The 16,043-nt window shown below is 42.5% G+C and overlaps 1 protein-coding gene across 3 annotated transcripts in view; it reads right to left on the bottom strand.

Annotated features, from left to right (window-relative positions):
- Positions 1-16,043, bottom strand: part of spag9a (sperm associated antigen 9a) — a 58,972-nt gene that overhangs the window by 8,195 nt on the left and 34,734 nt on the right. For all 3 annotated transcript variants that reach the window (XM_080446843.1, XM_080446844.1, XM_080446845.1), the window contains 8 exons: positions 9,383-9,578; positions 8,399-8,623; positions 6,957-7,170; positions 3,874-3,990; positions 3,349-3,429; positions 3,182-3,249; positions 1,900-2,048; positions 285-456 (listed from right to left, as the gene is read on the bottom strand). In XM_080446843.1, the coding sequence (XP_080302969.1) occupies positions 285-456; positions 1,900-2,048; positions 3,182-3,249; positions 3,349-3,429; positions 3,874-3,990; positions 6,957-7,170; positions 8,399-8,623; positions 9,383-9,578 (1,222 nt within the window). The remainder of the gene's footprint in view (positions 1-284; positions 457-1,899; positions 2,049-3,181; positions 3,250-3,348; positions 3,430-3,873; positions 3,991-6,956; positions 7,171-8,398; positions 8,624-9,382; positions 9,579-16,043) is intronic.

Raw genomic sequence — 16,043 nt, 5'->3', positions numbered from 1 at the left:
ACAAGCTCATAGCGTGGCACCGAGTGCCACGCTATGAGCTTGTAGATCTGCTATTTTTTGAAAAATCATGAAAATGTGTGCAAATCTTTGAATATATATTTTTGAAAGTGAACATTTTTAACTCAAATCTTTGCTTCTGGGGGGTCCCTGGAACTAAATATTTTCAGATGGGGGTTCACGGCCAAATCCATATTAATTTGGGGCTCCCCGACATGATAAAAGTTTGAGAACCACCACTGTACAGTGAGCGGTTGGTTACTATCAGTGGTCAGTAGGGGGCGTACCCAGCATCTTGCTGACGTAGGGCTCAATGTCCACGTCCTGGAGGTGCTGGTAGGTGTGGGCGTGGAACAGGCGCAGCGTGGAGTCCAGTCGGATGGACACCCAGATACCGTCTCCCACCCAGGCCAGCTGGCGCACCTGGCTCTCCTTGCGGGGGTGGGCGTCAAACGACTTCTGCTCGGGGGGTGACACAAAATGTTAAACAATGTGGAAAATGTTAAACAAGACATTTACAGGGTGGCTACCAATATAAAGAAAATGAGTGCATCTGTGTGTGTGTGTGTGTGTGTGTGTGTGTGTGTGTGTGTGTGTGTTCTCGAGCACAGTCTTGCGATCGAGAAAGGTCGTCACAGGCAGACCTGTATCCCGAGAGAAGACAGACTATGCACCCACTGCACACAAAATTAAGTGGAAACCGAGCTACACTTCCTAACCGTCTGTCCATTGTACCAAGACATCAGAGACACATACTTCCCACAGATTACAACCACACACGGAGATTTTGAAAACATGACCAATGACAAAAAACTCCCATATCTGCTGGGCGAAGTACAACAATGTGCAAACAAAGCAGCAAGATTTGTGAGTTGCTGTGATAGGAGAAGGATATCAAACGGCACACAACCACCCTAAAGAATAATCATTGGGTATATTCCTGCACTTTACCTGCACCCAGTGATCTTGGTACATAGAAATTGATCTATTGAAGATTCTGACTTTCAAATGTACATATTGTTTGTTTTGATTGTATTGCTGTATTGTTGTATTGTGCTTTCTGCTTTGGCAATGTAAACGTATGTTTTCTCATGCCAATAAAGCCCTTTGAATTGAAATTGAAGTGTGTGTGTGTGTGTGTGTGTGTGTGTGTGTGTGTGTGTGTGTGTGTGTGTGTGTGTGTGTGTGTGTGTGTGTGTGTGTGTGTGTGTGTGTGTGTGTGTGTGTGTGTGTGTGTGTGTACAGCGGTTCTCAAGCTTCTCTGGATCAGGGCCCACTTGAAAATCTTGAAAGAGTCCGCGGCCCAAACCCATCTGACCACTTCACCACTTAAAACCCCCATATGGTTGAGCCGAGGCCCCTCAGGGCTCTATGCTAGTGTATTTTCTGTTAATGTGCGGAAAGCTTTCGCTGAAAATAGCAGATCGATATCCCATATTATTTGTTGCGCTGGGAGATATGGACAAAATCAAATATGATATTTTTGACCAAATTCCTCTATATCAATATTTGGCCAATAACATACAGTAGCACTGTGATAATAATATCAATTAGATGTATTTATTAAAAAAGAAAACAGCAGATCTACAAGCTCAGATCTGCAAAAATCCCAGATGATATCTAGTCACGTTATCGATATAATATTGCTATTTTGCCCAGTCCTAGTGATTAGGCAACGAGGGATTTTACAGCTGAGCTCTGCATTTTAAGAATGAACGGGCCATTTCATACAAGTGGATTACCTGCTCTATGTGACCCGCTACGCCACTAGATTGACATAAAAGACAGGTTTGAAAAACGAGACGGCACTCAAGCAAACGTTTCGACACAACCTGAAGAGAAAAAAAAGCTAATGTCAGTGACAGAACATGACAAGTTGTGACATAGACGTGCCAGCGGTACCTCTATCCTCATGGCCTTGGGCTGGATGACATAGATCTTGTTCCTGTATCCACACCATACTTTGTCATGGACCACGGTCATACAGCGGATGGAGTGGTGAGGCCGGCCCAGGTCCAACAGGTGATAGTTGGTCAGGTCCCACTGGCCGTCTGCCATGCAATGAGATAATAACGGTGGTGTAAAGTATATTCAGTTAAAGTACTGTACTGTACTGTAAATGTTTAGGTATTTGTACTTTACTTGAGTATTTCCAATTTCCAATACTTTTTCTTCTACTCCACTACATCTCAGAGGCAAATATTGTACTTTTAATCCACTACAATTATTTGAAAACTTTAGTTACTAGTTACTTTGTAGATTTTGATTATTATTACAAAACATACATTAACCACTTCAGCCCTATATACATTTCGGCCATTTGAAAATAGACGATTTACAAGCTCACAATGCGTCACATTGTGAGCTTGTAGCTTGTTATTTTCAAAATATTTTTATAATGGGACATTCTGCATAATGAGTAGTAAAAAACATATAAAACACTAAAACAAGAGTTGAGTTGAGTTGTCTCTGATACATGGAATTTGGATAAACTACTGCACGTCTTATTGACTAGGAACGAACAATATATTATGAAGATTTTATATAATTATGTTTTAACCACTTATGTTTTTAACCACCTGACATCCCTATTTTAATCATGTGTGAAAATGTTCAAAATGTTCGAATACTAATGGCGTGGCTTCGAAAGTCTGTCTGTCTGTCTGTCTGTCTGTCTGTCTGTCTGTCTGTCTGTCTGTCTGTCTGTCTGTCTGTCTGTCTGTCTGTCTGTCTGTCTGTCTGTCTGTCTGTCTGTCTTGAGTGAATCTCACAAACCGCCGGACCGATCAGCATCACATTTCTTGTGCAAAGTCACCAATCATTTTTGTTCACGTGATTATGTTCTATACTTTTAGAACATTTTGGTCACAGATGACCTTATTGGCCAGACTCTTTCAGAGCCAAGCCGTCTATAAGGAAGTGAATGAGCGGTCAAATTTGGGCTGATACCTTTTCCCAAATGTCATAGACTGGCCACATGGCGTCCGAGATCCACACAAAGTCACGCCATTATTGGACCCAGTCTTCGAAAATAACAGATCTACAAGCTGACATCATGGTCACAAAGAGGCGTGTTGTGAGCTTGTAGATCTACTAGAATCGCTGCACTATTGCTGTACGACAAAATATAAATCAGGCCCCTAAGTGGTAAAAAAAAAAGACTTAACAAATGATGAGGTCTTACCAGCGCCTCTGTGGAATATTGCTAGTGTCCCGTCTGCCAGCGCCACCAGAACTCTCCCTTTCACATGTCTGTAAACAAGAGTCACAACATGGTTTTATAAGTGTAAATAAAGGGGAAACTAATGTCCTCCTGCATCATGAGCAAAGGAGAATACGTAGGCCACTCACACAATGTTGAGGATGGAGTCCTTCAGCTTGATGGCGTGAAGACACTTCCTCCATCGAGCCACAGACGAGTGGACGTACAGGCTACGAGAGAACAAGGCAAAATGAGCTAAATCAAATTTGTATTCATTTATTTTCAGGCAAGTGAACATGACCTTTGGACAAGAGTGAACATGACCAGCACTTGCCCGACAGACAAGTGCCTCTGAGACATTAGTGTTAACTCTTGAGAGTGTAAAATTAAACCAAATGGACCCTTACGGGTCCATTTGGTTTCATTTTATGCTCTCAAGAGTAAAATTATTGTTAAAACATCTGCATTACTTAATTAAATAATTGTTATTTTGATCAGCGTTTGCCTGTTATCTCTCCTATGGTACCAACATCAATACACCATGCATGGAATTGTGGACAAAATCGTATCCAACATAACAAAATACCACGGTGGTTCAGTGGCACAAATGCCGAATAAATACTGGACCCTTGATAAGAAAAGAAAACCACTGGCTTATTATATGTGCTCCTCACCATCCGTTCTGAGCTCCCAGCCACATGGTGGGCAGGGCGCTGCTCATCCTCAAGAGCTCCCCCTCGGGCAGGTCTCTCTCTTCAGGCAGAGCCAGCTCACCATCCTGGTCCGATCCTCTGGAACACACAATACAAACACAGCACAATGCTGCTTTACCAGGGCCAGTGGCGTAAAGTAACTATAGTACATGTAGCCTACTCAAGTACCGCACTTAAATGCAATTTATTTTACTTTACTGGAGTATTTCCAATTTTCAGTACTTTTACTCCACTACAATTATTTGAAAACTTTAGTTACTAGTTACTTTGTAGATTTGTATTATTATTACAAAACATACATTACCCACTTCAGCCCTACAGTATAGGGCATTAACGAATAGTGATTTATGGTATTCGAATTATTCGACCCAAAAGTATTCGAATAGTCGATTATTCGGTTTGATTAAAAAAAAAATATATATATATATATATATATATTTTTTTTAATGGCATTGATGACTCGACTCAAGGAATGAGGGAATGGTGTGACGAAAGTTGACGTCACACCAGAGCTCACAGCTGCGTGTCTGCTCTAGAAAAGCCACTAAAAAAAAAAAATCTTAAAAAAAAAAAAAAAAAGCTTTTTTTTCTTTTTTTCGAATAGTCGAATAGTGGTTTGATAGTCGAATAGTCGGTTTGATATTCGAATATTCGAATATTCGACTATTCTGTGAATGCCCTACAGTATATACATTTCGGCCATTTGAAAATAGCAGATCTACAAGCTCACGATGCGTCGCGACACATTGTGAGCTTGTAGATCTGCTATTTTCAAAATATTATACATTTAATATTATACAATATTATACATTTGAAAACTTGTGAAATGGGACATTCTGCATAATGAGTATTTTCTACTGGTATCACTTTCTATTGTTATCAAAGTACATTTTGATACCAAAACTTTTGTACTTTTACTCAAGTAAATTTTTAATTCCGGACTTTTACTCGTAACAAAGTATTTCTGCATAGCAGTATTGATACTTTTACTTAAAGGGATACTTCACTTTCACATAAAATAAACATTTAAAAAATATATTAAAAATAAATGAAAAAAGTAATGGAAAAATCACGGCCCCCTCACGCATTAGAGTGTCCTACTAATGTGTGAGGGGGCCTTTATAACTTCTTCCATTTTTTTTTTATATTTATTTTTAATGTTTATTTTATGTGAAAGTGAAGTATCCCTTTAAGTAAAGAAATGTAGTACTTTTTCCACCACTGACCAGGGCTAACCTAAATGTTTCCATGCCAATCACCCCCCAAACAGACATAGCTTCAGGGGTTCTCAGACCTTTTTAATTCCAAGCACTCCCATAACTCTGAGAGTGTACAACTGGAACCAAATGGACCCCGTGGGTTTTTGCTGGTGCATTTTTCCTTTTTCGTTTGAAATATTTTTGAAAATGTTTGACGGCACCTTTATTGATACAGCAGCGACTTTGCTCGGTGGCGGTGTGTTTTGGCCATTACTATATTTACTATATTACTTTAACTATTGTTTTTTTTCTCCTCCCCAATTTCATCGTTTGGCCAATTGATTCCTCCCCTCACACATTTCTGTGTGTTGTCACTGCTGTCGTATCCTACTGGCTCACCTGCCAGCAGTGTTGGGACTAACGCATTACTAACGTAACGCGTTACGTAACGCAACTACTATTTGCGGTAACTAATAGCGTAAGCGGAGCAGCCTTCCTCTCTCTGCCTGTCATTTAACAGGCAGGGAGCCCGCAGCAGCCAGCAGGCTGGATACAGCGGTCCCTCTCACTCTAACATGATGAAAAAGTGAAAGTGCTAGAGAGGAAATGTCCATACAGACACACAAACGCTTGATAACACACACACACACACGGCAACGCGGCCACCGGCAACACACACACACACACACACACACACACACAATGGCAAACGACACCAGCGGCAGCTTTACAACTTGGCGATTTAGCCACTATTTTGAATATGCAGGGATAAAAGATGCAAAAAATATTACTGTTAAATGTAAACTCTGTGCAGGACAGAAAGCATTATCCACATCCAATAACAGCAATGCCAATCTGCTGAAGCACCTCAGTACAGTACATGGGGCTATAAAAGTGGTTCCCAAAGACCCCACCGTCTCTACAACCAGCAGTGATCCAGATGGAACAACACCAGCTAAACAGACAAAAATCTTCTTTTTTTTTAAATCGCTGTCGGTGTCACCCAGAATCAACTAAACCGTTTGATTGCCAATTTGCCAGGTATGTTATTGAGGAGATGCTGCCCATTGCAACGGTTGAGTCTGTTGCCTTCAGGCAACTAGTCAGCCATATACCAGTGAAAGGAGTGAATTCAGGGCCACAGTGCAGAAAGACGTTTTCAAAGTACCTGGACATTGAATATGCCAAAATGGAAGTTGAGCTCAAAAATACATTTGTACAAGTGCACTACTTAGTTGTTGAGGCTACAATAGATGCCTGAAGATATAGATGCCAAAGATGCCTGTCAAAATGTCTAAACATATCTTTTGTGTTTTATTGTTCCACTACATTTCATAATAATTGCTACAATGCTAGGGAGTTGTCTTTTCTCTTCCTGTGCCACAGAAACCACAACACAAAAAAACCACAAAAACCTTTATTTTTATTGTTGTTATTTTGAAAGTAAAGTAAAGTAACTAGTTACTAGTTACTTTTAAAATGTAGTTGCTTTTTTTTAGAGCAGTAACTATAACTATAACTAGTTACTTTTTAAAAGTAACTTGCCCAACACTGCCTGCCAGTGAGGAGCTTACACCGGGACGATGTAGAGCCTCCGTCCTACTCCTCCCTCCCAACGCTCCCTGCTAACAGACAGGAGTACTTGTAGTGAAAAATATCACCTTCCCCGCCCAGCTTCCCTCCCCCGAACAATTGTGTTTGTATAGACGCTCGACAAAGTCGTAATGCACCACGGTGGATACAAACCCCCAGATTCTGTAGCGGTGGGCAGGGACTTTACCACTGCGCCACCCGAGCGCCATACCATTACTATAACTTTGACCCCCTCCCCCCCTCCACCCTCACCTCTGGGTGTCTGTAGGCGAGGAGTCGGTGGGAGCGATGCCCAGGGGGTCGGTGAACACGTGCTCCGTGTAAATGCCAGGCTGGCTTTGATTCTGAACCTCCTCCTCCTCTCCCTCCTCGCCCGCGCCGGCGTTGGCCTCCTCCGTTGCCTCGGTGGCCTCCTCCGCGGCGGGGACCCCGTCCTCCTTCGGGCTGGTCTCTCTGGACAGCTCAACTGCAAGGTGGTGTGTGTGTGTGGGGTCACAGAGGGATGGAATTATGAAGCAGGGCTGGTGCAAGCTCACTGGTCTAAAGTAACTAAGTATATTTACTCAAGTACTGTACTTAAGTACAATTTTGAAATACTTGTTTTTACTCCAGTACATCTCAGAGGCAAATGTTGTACTTTTTACTCCACTGCAATTATTTAAGTTACTAGTTACTTTGCAGGTATAAATTATTACATTATAAAACACACATTAACCACTTTAGCCCTATTTTATACCTAGGCTATTTGAAATTAGCAGATCTACAAGCTCACAACTTGTAGATCTGCTATTTTCAAACATTTTGGTACTTTAAGTATATTTCATTGCCAATACTTTTGTACTTTTACTCAAGTAACATTTTGAACACAGGCCTTTTACTTGTAACAGAGCATTTTTATATTGTGGTATTGCTACTTTTACTTAAGTAAAATATCTGAGTACTTCTTCCAGCTCTGTGCAAGCTACAGAACAGCAGGAAGGTTGCAATGACGAGCCGATATGTTACTATATCAGTGGTGCTCAAACCTTTTCATGTCCATTTTATGAATTTGGCCGGGGACACGTGGTGTAAGTGTCCTGTCATGTGTGCCAGTTGATTTTTTGTTTCGTTTTTTATATGTGCGGTTCACTTGTATGTTTATGTGTTCATTTATGTAAACTGGGTATTCTAATGTCAATTTCATGATGGGCATTGTGCTGTATAATAATATAATGATTGATGGTGTCATGGGTGCCAGCTGGGTCACTGGACAGATGACTCAGCACAACATGTATATGTAGGTGCTTGTGTGTGTACTTCATTGTCTGATGAAGAGCCGGCAGGCTCGAAATGTCACGTCCAATGATGGCGTAAAGGAACCGATACATTTTTAAGCTTTGGAGAATGACCCAGTGTACAGAGTCTACAGACTTTATTCTTTTTGGATTCTGACCTCAGGCCAGCACCTGTTTTTTAGTGAGTGGATGTGCGTACCTTATTGTTTGTTATCAAAGTACATGCCATTACATAGAATACAGGTTTTAAGACACTTTCACAAAAAAAGCCATTTTTTTTAGATTTCTTTCTTGTCATGCAGTCTTTGGTTCAAATCCCACTCCTCCTGACCCGTGTCAAATGTCATGCTGTCACTGGTTCAAATCCCACTCATGACCTGTGTCACAGGTCATGCCTTTCCTGTGCGATATGAAATGTACCTGAGCTGGGGACGGCACTGAGCTCAGCCGGCTGGTCGGCACCCGCTGAGTTAGAGTTGACCGTCTGGGGCTCGGCAGTGGTCCCCTCGGGCGCCATGGCGCCGTCGCTGCCCGTGGAGCCCATGCTGGCCACGCTGCCCGCCAGGGAGACTCCGTCACCCTGCTGGCCAGCCTCCGGGTCCTGGGGAACCTCGGCGCCTGCTGGATAGTCCGACTCCATCACACCTGAGACGGAAAAGTCAAAACGGTACCGCAGTCAGCTGAACAGCGCCAAACGATTGCAACAGGATTGGCGTCACGTGGATCCCAACACGAAATGTGTCACTCTACCTCTTGAGCAACTGCCGCCCTTATTTGAAAATAATGTATTATTATTGGGCTTAACCATGCATATAAATGCATTGTCCTCTAGTAAACTGAATGCATCTAACTCTGATCTGCACACTGGTTAGTCTCATTTCCAACTGCTATGACGTACACACCAAGCGTTCAGTTGTTTCAGGTTTTTGTGGAGCAGACAGGATTTCAATGGAAACATTGCCACAGGCAGGAGTGATTAGAATCTCTGTGGGAGTGGGATGGATCATCTGTGGGAGCGGGTGAAAAGTGGTCTGAATATAATGTCATCAGTGGTGGATAATAAAAAAAAAGTCGGGATGGAATAACGCACACACAATGAAAATGTTTCAATGTTTCATGTTTTCACACTTCACAGCACGTGGCTGGAATAATCACTACCCATACCACACATAGACAAACACAAACATACACACACACGCACGCATGCATGCAAGCACACACATGCACACACCTTAACCCCTTTAAGACCGGGAACGCATCTGTGTCATTTTAGATTTCTTTGGCTATTCAAAAATAGCAGATCTACAAGCTCATAGCGCGGCACCGAGATCTGCCATTTTTGAATAGCCAAAGGAATCTAAAGTGACAAAGTGTGCGTTCCCGGATTGAATGGGTTTAACGTACCGGGTACACTAGCGATGCACAGGACGTGGGTGTTGCAGGCGTAGAAGCTTTCGAGCAGGTCCGAGGGCTGGCTGGCGTCCAGCACCATCACCTTGGTGGAGGAGTGTGTGCTGGTGCACACCCACACCCTGCTGGAGATCTCCTCCTGGTGGACCGACGACTCCCTCTCCTTCTCCTGCTCCCCTTTCTCCTGCTCCTGAGGGACACGAAGGAGGGAAGAAACAAACGCTCATACGTCAATTACTTCCATGGCAGTCTGAGCCTTTGGAGAAAAAAACACGTCAATTACGTCCTTGGCAGTCTGAGCCTTTGGAAAAAAAAACACGTCAATTATGTCCTTGGCAGAGGTGGACAGAGTATTTGACCCCAGTACTTGAGTAAGAGTACAGAGTACTCCTGGTTAAATTTACTCCACTACAAGTAAAAGTAGCTCAGTCAAAATGTTACTCAAGTAAGAGTAAAAAAGTACTTGCTTTTAAATGTACTTAAGTATTCAAGAGTACATACTTTTAAAGATACTTAAGTATAAGTAAAAGTAAAAGTACATTTCTTATTTTTTGCATCAATGAATTGCTGTATTTTTTATATGGGTTTTTTAAGTCCAATTAGAGCAGCATTGGTTCAAAACGAGTAAACTAAATTAATATCTTTATAGCCTAGTGGCGCAGCACAAAATAACCAAATAACCACAACATATTAAATTTAAATATACTGTTTAATATACTGTCTTGAACAAACTAAAACATGTCTAAAACCTCAGCAATTCCAATGCAACAAAATAACTCCTCATCTAGCAGTAGCAGTGATGTTAGGTTTTCAATGTAGTTAGTGGGTGTCAGGACCTTCACATGATCAGGATCACATTTTGTGATTATGAGTACTTCCTCCACCACTGCTTGGTGTCCACATCACAGGGATGTTCACACCGAACAAGTGGTGAGGAAGGCACAACAACGCCTTCTACAGAGGAACTGCAGTAGTGGTAATGGTACGCTAATCAATACAGAGGTTACTGTATTGATACAGCAACAAATGCTGAAATAAATATAAGGTGCCACATATCACAAAGAGTTCATGTCTGAACCTCAAACATGAGCATTTTGCAACATTATCTTTTGCAACTTAAGACTATAAGTGCAAGAAATGGAAGAAGAAAAAAAATGCATTTGCGCCTGCAATTGAAGTGTTTTAATTTGTTCAACACTTAAGGCTTTGCATTTGCTGTTTAACAGAATCCTTTATTAAAATGATCTAATGGGAGGGCCGACTAGCAGATGGGCGGACCTCTGACGTCACTCTGACACAGCCATAACCATACGCAGCTACGCCCAAATATGGAGTGTGTTGTCTAACCTCAATGTGTCGTCATGGCATCAGGGCGCAAACAAATCATTCAGCTCCATATATGGGCGCAAAAGTGGGCATACCCATATACAGTATGTGCATGTACTGATGACATTAGCGATCTCCATATATGGGCATAAAGGGACAAAGACTGACAGATACAGAGATCCGGCCGCTATGCCCATATATAGTCATGTGCATACCGACTCAAAACACAGCGTGCAGCGGCAAGAACTCGAGGGAGTGCGGTGCTCGCCGTCGTGTAGTTCGGTTATCCAGTTATCACAAAGATGTGACAACGTCCATATATATGGGCATACAAAAGGGACAAGGGCTAACAGATATTTCCATTTATGGGCAAAAAACGGACACAGGTAGACAGACAGCGGCAGACATCTCCATATCAGGGATCGCGCTAGGATTTTAATCTGCCGGTCCTAATGTCCGGAATGATTCAAATTTATCGGACATCTGATAAAAATACCGGTCATAATTATGTTTATGCATTCATTACAAGCAGATGCGTAAATACAGCCTAACACTTAGGCCTACAGCATTATATTTTGGATTGAGCTATTTTAACATGAACCATGATGAACGAGTAATACTAATATACACATTTTATATAGCAGCAGGGTCATCTGGCACAAATACATTAATTACCATTTGCGCATGCTGCGTCACTGCGTACGTAATGGTTTCTCAATAATCAGTTGCGGACTTTGAACGCATTCTCTAATCAGCTGACAGTTGACCTGTTAGGGCAATAAATGATAGACCACTACTCACTCACAGGAGGTTATACTGTATAGTTAGGCAGTGGATGCCATCGTGCGTCTGGCTGGGACAGCCGTCGGAAAGTTGATGAGTTGTGAGAATCTTGTCGTCTCCTCATAGAGCTATTCAGTTCAAAGTGGGAACGTTTTAACGTGTCCCCCTCATAGAGTTAAAAATAGGTCCACCTTTATGATTAACGTCGTGTTTCACCTGGATGCCACAGTTGCAGTAGCCTATAGCTGTTGTGAAGAGTATTTACGCATCTGTGTTGGATGTTTCATCATGTTAAACTGTAGTAGAGCAACTTGCCAACTTTACTCATAAGTGCCCTTGTAGTAGCCTAGTGTCTGTGACATGTTCTAACTCGTAATGATACAACTTGTGCGTGACTGACTGTTAAATACACAACTTTATCTAATATAACCGGACCGTGGTCTCTGTCTGACTGCCGTCAGACCAGAGTTAAAATATATTGCGACAACTACGCAGCAGCAACAACAACTCTCTTTTTTCCGGTTGTAAATTCACAATAAAGTGTCTCCCATTTACCTCCCAATAGAGCACATTTTACACTGGTTATTGTTAACAGGAAATAGGTGTAAGTTAACAGCGTGTGACACACTCTTTCGTTCTATCTCTCTCTCTCTCTCCCAGAAACACACACACGCTGTTAAGCGAGAGCGAGAGAGAGAGCGAGAGAGCGAGCGAGAGAGAGAGCGCTTGCAAAGCAGAGGATTTGAAATGTGCCTGATTTGCGGTGAAAATTAGTGAACGTGCCAGGTCATTGTCAACCGGTCAGGATGTCCGGAGAGATTTATTTTTTCCGGTCTTTGTCATAAAAAATCGGTCAAAACCGGCAATTATCGGACTAACGCGACCTCTGCTCCATATATGGGCACAAAAGGGACACAGAGTCAGCCAGACGAGTACAACGGGTACTCTGACAAAGCCCCCAACACTATGACTCGGACATATTGGTCGGACCGGCAGTGCAACATATAGGTGTGAAGGCCGCCTAGCGGCCCGAACCTCTAGTAATAAAGAAGTGCTGTAGTAGACAATTATGTAGGACATGGTTATTAATGAAAATCAACGTGCATCACGATATATATCATATTGTGACCTCTATATCCTGATACTGTACGTATTGTATTATGAGGCTGTAGGCGATACCCAATCCTAAGAGGAACCACTGAGAGCATCCTAACTGGCTGATTTTACGGAATTTTGTGTTTTCTTCAAAACACACTTTTTGCTACTACTACAGACCATGTCCAAAACTCACACAAATCGTTACACATAATATCTGCTGTCATTTATTTAGATTTTGACCAATTCCCCCCCAATTTAGTCATTATGCCAAATGATTCCTCACCACACACATGTCTGTGTTTTCTCTCCTGTTGTATCCTACTGACTCACCTGCCAGTGAGGAGCCCCCACCGGGAGGACGTACTACCTACTATACTACTACTACGTCCGTCCTACTCCTCCCCGCCTAACACTCTCTGCTTACAGGTGCCGCCCCAGCCCATAGGAGTATGTGCATTGACAAATATAACCCTCCTTACCCGGCTTCCCTCCCCCAACACAGGTCAATTGCGTTCATAAATGGACGCTCGACAAAGTCGGATGCGCCACGGTGGATTTGAACCCACAACCTCTGCGGTGGTCTGCAACTATCTTGGGTCATTTGATCAAGATGTATAACTCAGATCTTCCAGATTCCATTCTAATTGGCTATGACTCTGCCTTCCAAAGTTTTCACGCCCTTGGTAGGCAACCCGGCCTGGCAGCGCTCCGAGGAGCACACTTTTCCATCACTTTTTAGAACGTAATTTCATACTGGAAGACAATTGAAGTTTGACTGGGCTGGAACTTTATCTCAGTAAATGACATGGAACTCCATATTTGGGCATTGCTGACATCATAGTGACAACATAATGATGACGTGAGCTTTGAATCAGCTCAGCTTAATATCAGACTGCACAGTGTGAATGACACACATGGAGAGAGACATCGAGGAAGATTTCAACCCCTGCAAGAGAAGCTATTAGCAGGGATCCATACACTTGATATTCATCTGGTAATTGCCCTGTATCCAATCCTGGATCATAAGGTCACACATCATTAGTTACAGTTACAGTTGGACCATTAGAGCCCATGCATAGCTGAAGCTTTGACGATGAACCCACTGTTACCGACAACGAGCCAGCAGCAAGGAAACTCAGAAGAAGAAAGACCTTACAGTAGTCAACAGTCTACAGAGACTTTAACTCAATCGAAAGGAAAGAGACATCTGACTGACACAGGAAAGAAAACTCACACCTGTAAACAATGTGACAAGAACTTCAGTCGCTTAGGTCACCTGAAGACACACCAGTGTATCCACACGGGAGAAAAACCTTTCTATTGTAAACAGTGTGGCAAGAGTTTCAGTCAGTTAGGCAGCCTGAAGAAACACCAGCGTATCCACACGGGAGAAAAGAATTTCCATTGTAAACACTGTGGCAAGAGTTTCACTGAGTTAGGCAGTTTGAACAAACACCAGCGTATCCACACTGGAGAAAAACCTTTCTATTGTAAACAATGCGATAAGAGTTTTAGTGAGTTAAGTCACCTGAAACGTCACCAGCGTGTCCACACTGGAGAAAAACCTTTCTATTGTAAACAATGCGATAAGAGTTTCAGTGAGTTAAGTAACCTGAAAAGACACCAGCGTATCCACACTGGAGAAAAACCTTTCCACTGTAAACAGTGTGACAAGAGCTTCAGACTGTTACCTATATTGAAGGGACACCAGCGTATCCACACGGGGGAAAAACCTTTCTATTGTAAACAGTGTGACAAGAGTTTCAGTCAGTTAGGCAGCCTGAAGACACACCAGCGTATCCACAAGGGAGAAAAACCTTTCTATTGTAAACAGTGTGACAAGAGTTTCAGTCAGTTAGGCAGCCTGAAGACACACCAGCGTATCCACAAGGGAGAAAGACCTTTTCATTGTAAACAGTGTGGCAAGAGTTTCACTGTCTTAGGTGCTCTGAACAAACACCAGCGTATTCACACTGGAGAAAAACCTTTCTATTGTAAACAGTGTGGCAAGAGTTTCACTGAGTTTGGCACCCTGCAAAAGCACCAGCGTATTCACACTGGAGAAAAACCCTTCTATTGTAAACAGTGCGATAAGAGTTTCAGACAGTTATGTCACCTTAGAAGTCACCAGCGTGTCCACACTGGAGAAAAACCTTTCGACTGTAAACAGTGTGACAGCAGCTTCAGTCGGTTCGACACTCTAAAGACACACCAGCAGCGTATCCACAGTAGAGAAAACAACTCTTCCTAGTAGGGGTGTAAAGTACCAAACCACACCGGTGTACCGGCCCCATACCAAACCGAATGGTCCGTACCGAATGAACCCATTTATTTTTTTTAATGCGGAACTAAACTATAGAGTGTCCACACTAATATATTAAGCTGCTGCACCATACCCATTCACAACAACACCACTCCACGTTCAGCGGGGTGTTGGGTAAGAGGAGCACTTGTTTTTATGAACTCAACGTCCTTAACTCATTGACTGCCATGGACGAGTGAACTCGTCGAATTCTGCCATTGCCCACACTGCCAACGACGAGTTTGGACAAGTTTTTTGAATTATTATATATATTTTTTTTCACACAGAACCAGGAGATAACGTGATCCAAATATTTACTGCTCCATTCACTTCCTGGTTAACGTATTACTTAAAAATCCTGTATCTCGGCTCCTGTGTTTTTCTTTTTTTTCTTTTTAATGTTTTTTTGCCGAAACATGCTATTTTTTACGGCGTATAGCAAGCAAACGGGAGGTCGCGATGATTTTGCGGAAGCACAGTGAAACCCTCCGTGATTAACAACCATCAGGGGATCGATCATACTGGAGATAAACATTCTGTGACTACTTGATACAGTTGGAACCAAATGGACCCGTGATCCATGTTTTCATAACACCCGCTCATATTGAACATAAGTTCAGAGTAAATCGTTTATGAACTGCTAAAAATCAGTTTGTGTGCCCCACTCAGCCAGTGTTGGAGGCGGAGTTGTCTGTGTTTAAGTGGCCGTCCCTGTCATGAATTCACACAGTTCTCTTTGACCATTTACTGTGTTAATCAACAAAATAGGTACAGCTGGTCAGGATTATATAATAACCCTGCCTGACTAGTCTACTGAAAGGATGTACTCAATGAACATCACAGTCCCCTTTCATGTTGGTCGAAACTTTTTTGGTTGCCAATGCGTGACCGGCAACCCCAACGGCACCCTCCCACGACCCCACTTTGGGTTGCGACCCATAGTTTGAGAACCGTTGTGCTAAATACTAGTGCTAGCCGAAACTCCGGTGAAATTGATAGTTTTAAACTCTCTAAAGGGATCTAAACGTTGTGCTTACCTCGACAACAAGTGTTGTCCCTATGGACTACTTTGTTTGGGCTGTTTGCTGGATTCTTTTTTTTTAACAAGGCAATATTGTGAGCAGTCTACAAGATGAGCGATTGAAA

Source organism: Gymnoscopelus braueri, assembly GCF_963280865.1.
Source record: "Gymnoscopelus braueri genome assembly, chromosome: 13".
Taxonomy (NCBI): Eukaryota; Metazoa; Chordata; class Actinopteri; order Myctophiformes; family Myctophidae; genus Gymnoscopelus; species Gymnoscopelus braueri.
The sequence above is the reverse complement of the archived record's forward strand: the minus strand, read 5'-3'. Positions and strand labels throughout refer to the sequence as shown.